Source organism: Paramisgurnus dabryanus, chromosome 8 (assembly GCF_030506205.2).
Source record: "Paramisgurnus dabryanus chromosome 8, PD_genome_1.1, whole genome shotgun sequence".
NCBI classification, from domain to species: domain Eukaryota; kingdom Metazoa; phylum Chordata; class Actinopteri; order Cypriniformes; family Cobitidae; genus Paramisgurnus; species Paramisgurnus dabryanus.
In genome coordinates this window covers 41,765,099-41,772,620 of record NC_133344.1, presented here as the reverse complement: position 1 = coordinate 41,772,620, position 7,522 = coordinate 41,765,099, and the positions used below count along the sequence as shown (strand labels likewise).

At 37.5% G+C, this 7,522-nt stretch overlaps 1 protein-coding gene across 1 annotated transcript; it reads left to right on the top strand.

Annotated features, from left to right (window-relative positions):
- The first annotated feature begins 1,767 nt into the window (after positions 1-1,767).
- LOC135720909 (olfactory receptor 51I2-like) lies at positions 1,768-2,679 on the top strand. The gene has a single exon (XM_065243016.2). It carries the CDS (start codon positions 1,768-1,770, stop codon positions 2,677-2,679), a length of 912 nt encoding a protein of 303 aa, XP_065099088.2.
- Positions 2,680-7,522: the final 4,843 nt, after the last annotated feature.

Here is a 7,522-nt window from a genome sequence, read left to right as displayed (position 1 = left end):
TAATGGTTTTGAAGAGCACTTTAGACATGGTGTCAAAATAAGTTTGCCAGATATTTCTTAGAGTTGGACAAAAGAAAAACATACCAACTTAAACTTCTACAGAATGTTAATCTTTTATCTTGTTCAGAGTGCTCTTGGTTGGTTACTGTTGCTTGCACTCTCCACTCTGTCAAGCCAGCCGATGTTGAGTTTATTGTGTCCCTACCACACTCTTGCTCCAAAGAGTTTCATTTATTTTTCTGCATTTTTCACATCATTTGTTTAAAATTAACAGACAATAACATTAACATTATTATTAACACTTTCAATAAATTCAATGAGACCAACAGAATGAAGTTTGACAAATGAAATATGTCTTTATTCAGTTGCTGCCACTGGTTGTAGTTAGCCTGGTAATACCATCCTCTGCTTCTTTGCTACACTTCATAGACAGAGTCTGGCTGGGCATAATTGATAAGCGTTAACCTTCTCATGTGGGGCTTGTCTGAAGTTTAAAAAATTGGTGTAAACGTAAGCCAATCACATAACGTTTATTTATGACGTGCGTTATGCGCCGGCTCAGCCGCATCAAATTTGCGCGGTAAACACAAGTATGATGGGAAAACAAATCCATCGAGTGAAATACCTGAGTGGACATGGCTGTGAATGACTTTTGCAAGTAAATCAGGCCAGAGCTAGTTGAACACTATCCTTACGGTGTCTTTCCACTCACGCCTAGGTGGAGGCTCAAACTCTTCCACCAGACAGCCATAACCATATGCAAATTAAATCTTCCTACTTTATTTTCTGGTTATTCAGGAGCGTCACCAAAGAATGTTTGCCCACGCGTCCTCCACCATTAACTGTGAACAATGAAATTCTCCATGTCCGCTGTAAACTCCACCATTACATTCTACGCTTAGTGTCTTCATCACGACTCAGCCCGCCCTCTGTTGCCCGTTGATAAGGCCGGCGGTTTTGAGGCCGGAAGAAAATGATTAAAATTGGAGATATCTCAGACTTAGTACAAAAGCATAATGAAATTTAACGGAAGTACAAAGTCTGATGTAGTCAGGCTAGGTAGTAGTGGTATGTCAGGTAAAATTTAGGGCTTTTCAGGGTGACTAGTTAAAAATGCCTGAAAGCTCATCTGCTTTTTGAAATGCATGGTTACATCTATGAGAAATTAATTGACACATCTGAGAGAAAATCAAGCTAAGAGAATCTCTGCTGCAAAACACATATTTGTAACACCTCTGCATTTTCTCTCAAATTGCCTTTTGTATTTGGAGAGTGTTTTCTGTTTGATTGCAAGTTAAGTATTTGAAGAACTTATAATTTGTGCTAAGGACATTTTTGATGGAGTTGAACAGGGAGGTCTCCTGACACTTAAACAGGATATAAAAGTGCAATCATACACTGGTGACACAAAACTCACCTGAAGCCGTGCTATCTGAAGTAAGTACCCAGCTTAAAAGCTAAGAAGGATCACAGAAGGTATTTCAATAATGATTTAAAGTTTGTAATCTGTCTTTAGAGGGCTAAAACATTTGTACTTTTGTCATTTGATTTTTGTGTTCCTAAAAATTATATCTTTCATTCACTTTCTGAAAACACAATGCAATAATGTTGCAGAAGAACATGCTGTATCATATTTAATTCCCTATTATGCACTTTTGTGAAAAATTCTTTAATGTCTTGATGGATTTGTCTCCAGGCACCCTGTAAGGAAGCCAAGGGCAACTGTGGGAAAAGATGAACTGAGGACAATAACATCATTCTGTGTTAATGGGAAACAATACATATTTTTACTTCATGTTGTTTGAAAACCTCGGGCATATAAGATATGCTTTGTTCAGTTTGGGATTTGTTTTATATTGTGTGATCATAATCCTAAATATCCTTATTATTCTGGCAACATTTTTGGAAAGGACTTTACACCAGCCCATGTACATTCTGATTTCATGTTTGTCCATTAACTCTGTGTATGGTACAGCTGCCTTTTTTCCAAGAGTATTGTTAGACTTGCTGTCTGATACACACACAATACCATATGAAGCATGCATCATCCAGAGTTTTGTCATTTTCTCATATGCAGCAAATGAGTTTACAACATTAATGTTAATGGCATTTGACAGATTTGTTGCAATCAGTAAACCTTTACGATACCATAACATAATTACTTTAAGGGTAATAACTGTTTTAATTTTTGTACACTGGATTTTTCCAATGCTTTGCCTTGGTATCTCAGGTATTTTAACTGCCAGACTGACAATGTGTGGTAACAAACTGTGGAAGGTGTACTGTCACAACTATGAAATTGTTAAGCTCTCTTGTACAAACACAATAAGTAATAATATTTGGGGTTTCTTTATATTGATTATAACAGCTGTTATCCCATTATGTTTAATATTATATTCTTATGTTAAAATTCTTATCATTTGTCAAAGAAGCTCATCACAGTTCAGAAGCAAAGCTTATCAAACTTGTATTCCACACATAGTGATTCTTTTAAATTTTTCAATTGCCATTATTTCTGAAATCACATTAAGTCGCTTTTTGAATCTAGAAATGCCAACATGGCTGTCAGTCATTTTTTCACTGGAGTTTCTTGTTGTACCACCAATCCTTAACCCTCTTGTTTATGCTTTAAACTTCACTGATATTCGCAAAAAAATTATTTGCCTCATAAAATGGTAATTCTTTATTTGTGGTGGCAAGTGGTGTCCCTCTACTTTACAACAGTTGAAATAAACTTTAAATACCAATAAATTTATTGTTTGTATTCTGTAGAATAAACACAATTTGCCCTATTAACAATTACATTTTGTTTTAAAATACATATTTCATTGAGTTTGAGAGATTGCATTTGTATTATGCATGCTCCTGCAATACCTCAGAGAGGTATCATGGATTGTAATTGCAACAATATAACATTTTTACACAAATTAAGTGGTTATATTGTGAATAAAGATTTTATTAAACATTTACAATTTTATTAATTTTAAAATGAATATATTTTGTAATATTTAAGGAAAAGGTAGTGTTCCCCAAATTCATTTCTGTTGTGTTACAACAATGGATGTTGCGCCTTTAAGAAAATTGGTTAATCTATTTGGACTCCTTTCTGTGTGTAAAGGTCATTGCAGGTGTTAGTCAATCTGCTGGTGAGTGCATTCTTTCTTATTAGTTTTCTTAACGTTAGCTACATTTCTGTCAATATCATGTGTTACACTTTATTACTTCAAATATTGGTAACACCACAGACATAAGTAGATGTTTCACCAGTGTTTGATTAAAATTATTTCAAATTAAAAATTGTATTAAGCTTAATTTTTATGGATATACAGTTGGAAAAATAAGTATTTGAACACCCTGCTATTTTGCAAGTTCTCCCACTTAGAAATCATGGAGGGGTCTGAAATTGTCATCGTAGGTGCATATCCACTGTGAGCATGGGCGTCGGAAGCAAATAAAAAGTGGGTGGGTCCCCACGTAAACCCCCCCCCCCCCCCGAAAATATGATAAAAATTTTCATGTTTCCTTTTAATTAGCCTGAACATTTGCGTTTATTAAATAAAAGACAGTAGCCATTGTGGTCGAAATTCTGGTAATAGCCCTTTAAATATTTTGCAAATAATGAAAGATGTCATGTTTCATTTATCTTTTTCTGTGACATTTTTTCTCTACTCTGCTGGCTACAATGTTTATTTTTTATTTTGAGGAAATAAAAGGTAAGAAAAACGAATGAAGGTAAACTGATACAACTTTTGTATACCTTTTTTATTTGTTATACCCAATTTTTCTCTCTTAGAGAAATAAATGTGAGATTTTGGAAATGAGATCACTTTATTTAATGGTATCCGTCGGGAAACAATGCTGTCATAAGAGTTTGAGCATGTGTACTTCTTAAACACAATTGATTAAACAGAGGTATGACTTTATGAATTATCTGCAAATGTACCTCACAAATAATAACAATATGTGAAGACGTTCAACTCTGTGATATCGCAAATGAAAAGTAATTGCAGGCTTCTGTAAAAAAAAAAAACGTTAAAATTATCCAGCGATCGTGGCACCATAATCAAAATAAACTATAGCAGTAATCATATTTTAACGAGTAGCCTACACTTTTAGCGTATAAGGAACCACATTTAGTGCTGTGTTAATTATCATTAAAAGCAAAATGCGAGTCTCTGCGCACCGACGCAATTCTTCTGGCATCTCTCCTCACCATCTCCTCTTTTTTCTTCTGTGTCTTGAACTTGGGGCTCGAGTCCGACCTAAGGTTTGAGCTGCCTTTAGGAACAGCAAGCTAAGTTTGTTTACCGTTAATTATTAAGACTAAATGGGCAGGCAAACTCGTGAAACAATGAAAGTAAAATAATCCGCTATAATATGGTTTTACACGTCTATAGAAAATATACTATAAATAAAGCAGTTATTAATTTTCCTAATGCATGGTTGTTTGACATTAACTTCTGTTTAAAACCATATACATTTGGCAAAGGAGGTTTTTCAGCACTTTGTTTGAACAGCAACTCAGCGACCACTCACCCCCGCAAATTATGTTTAAAAGCTGAAACGGGTCCGCGGTGTAAAAAAAACAAAGGTTGGGGATCCCTGCTCTAGTGGAATGGATTTTGACTAACAGCGCTTTGATAAGTGAACAGACAAATGTGCTAAATTAGAGAAAAAGTGGGTGGGTCCATTATCATTGGTCTTAAAAAGTGGGTGGGTCCTGTCCCACCCACGTATAATGGTTCCGACCCCCATGACTGTGAGAGACATAATCTAAAAAAAAACAGAAATCACAATGTATGATTTTTTAACTATTTATTTGTATGATACAGCTACATATATGTATTTGAGCACCTGAGAAAATCAATGTTAATATTTGGTACAGTAGCATTTGTTTGCAATTACAGAGGTCAAACGTTTCCTGTAGTTTTTCACCAGGTTTGCACACACTGCAGGAAGGATTTTGGCCCACTCCTCCACACAGATCTTCTGTAGATCAGTCAGGTTTCTAGCCTGTCGCTGAGAAATACGGAGTTTGAGCTCCCTCCAAAGATTCTCTATTGGGTTTAGGTGTGGAGACTGGCTAGGACACGCCAGAACCTTGATATGCTTCTTACAGAGCCACTCCTTGGTTATCCTGGCTGTGTGCTTCAGGTCATTGTCATGTTGGAAGACCCAGCCTCGACCCATCTTCAATGCTCTAACTGAGGGACGGAGGTTGTTCCAAAAAATCTCGCAATACATGGCCCCGGTCATCCTCTCCTTAATACAGTGCAGTCGCCCTGTCCCATGTGCAGCAAAAAAAAAAACAAAGCATGATGCTACCACCCCCATGCTTCACAGTAGGGATGGTGTTCTTGGGATGGTACTCATCCCAACACGTTTAGTGGAATTATGACCAAAAAGTTCTATTTTGGTCTCATCTGACCACATGACTTTCTCATTTCAGGTCATTGACCAGCTCCTCCTGTGTAGTTCTGGGCTGATTTCTCACCTTTCTTCGGATCATTGAGACCCCACGAGGTGAGATGTTGCATGGAGCCCTCAGTCCGAGGGAGATTGACAGTCATGTTCAGCTTCTTCCATTTTCTAATGATTGCTCCAACAGTGGACCCTTTTTCACCAAGCTGCTTAGCAATTTCCACGTAGCCCTTTCCAGTCTTGTGGAGGTGTACAATTTTGTCTCTAATGTTTTGGACAGCTTTTTGGTCTTGGCCATGTTAGTAGTTGGATTCTTACTGATTGTATGGGGTGGACAGGTGTCTTTATGCAGCTAACGATCTAATTTAGAATAATAAATGGAGTGGATGTGGACATTTTAAAGGCAGACTAATGGCGCTTTTCCATTGCATAGTACCCCACGGTTTAGTTTAGTTTGGGTCGGATCAGCTCACCTTACTTTGGCGTGGTTAGCTTTTCCATCGAGTTTGGTATCACTTTGTAGTGGGAGGGATTATAGGCGTGTCGTTATATTTGCGCTGCATAATGCTGTGACATTATACAAGTGAGAGCGCCGTTGTACATTCCCATACATTCATTTATTTATCAGTCCGCCACAAAATAAAAATTGGCAACCACAAATAGATGTTTGCTCATTGCGTTTATCACTACCTCGGTCTCACATGACAATTTCTGTTCAAACACCGGTGGGTTCATTCGACGGCGCTCCGCTGAGCCTCATTGAAGTTGCATTTAAGCATATATGCGAACGTGCGCCGCGAATATTCCGCCACAAACTGCAAGAATGGAAAAAAACTGTTATGGTGTCCCTGATTCTTAACCTGTGGATGTTTTTTTATCGTTAAAAGGGAGTTTGGGAACTTGCAAAGCACAGAAGACGACATGTTTCCTCGAGACAGCAAGCTAGCACTAAGGTAAAGCTAATATTTACATTATAGTGAAGACGCTGTAGTGACGAGTCTGTCAAACCAATCAATGATCTACAGTGTTTTTGCGTCACGTTTGGTATCAGCTCGGGTCGCTTGGAACCCCAACCGAGGTGGTACGAAAAAAAGTATTGGGTACTACATACTGCACCCAATGGAAAAGCTCCCAAAAGTAAGCTGACCCGACCCAAACTAAACCAAACCGTGGGGTACTATGCAATGGAAAAGCACCATAACAGGTCTTTGAGGGTCAGAATTCAAGCTGATAGACAGGTGTTCAAATACTTTTTGCAGCTGTATCATACAAATAAATAGTTAAAAAATCATACATTGTGATTTCTGGATTTTTTTTTTGATTATGTCTCTCACAGTGGATATGCCCCTACAATGACAATTTTAGACCCATGATTTCTGTGTGGGAGAACTTGCAAAATAGCAGGGTGTTCAAATACTTATTTTCCTCACTGTAGCACATTAAACTAACTTTAACTCTTTCCCCGCCATTGATGAGTTAACCCGTCAATTAAGAGAAAACACTTCCTTGCTAATGACGAGTATTTCCGGCAATCCTCAATACCGCTATTATTTTCCGCAACTTATTCAACCCGGAAGCAATGCATCTCATGAAAGAGATCAGATTCCGAGCGATCCTCAAAACATAGACAGAGTTCTTACTCGCCCAAAAGTCTTTCACAAAAATGCAATTATCTTAGCTTTTGCTCAAAATTTTGTGTTTTTAAAGAAACCTACCCATATTTGAGAGGTGAGAAGAAGATAACTAATAAAGTTTTTTTCAAAGTAGAGGGTCTGATCTTTCATTTGATATATTCTATGTTTTTATATTTAAAGAAAAAGTGCGCGTCATAGGAATTTAATGAGGTTCCGAGGCAGAATTTTTGCCTCAAGGAGTAACTCGATAAATCGTTTCAGCCCTATAATTGATTGTCAAAATAATTGTTTGTTGCAGCCCTACCCAGTAGTGTGTAGTGGTGATTTTATAACACAGTCAAGCCAGGACGCTCGTGATACGGAATGGCCGACCAGGTTTTTAACGCTCATTTGGATGACGTGTCAATAGTTTTTGACACCATGCACATTATCTTCCAAGGTCTAGCAGCTTCGCGTAACTTAAAGGT

What these genes read in the sequence shown, in the direction of transcription:
- LOC135720909 (XM_065243016.2), top strand. Translation starts at nt 1,768, where the DNA reads ATGGGAAACAATACATATTTTTACTTCATGTTGTTTGAAAACCTCGGG.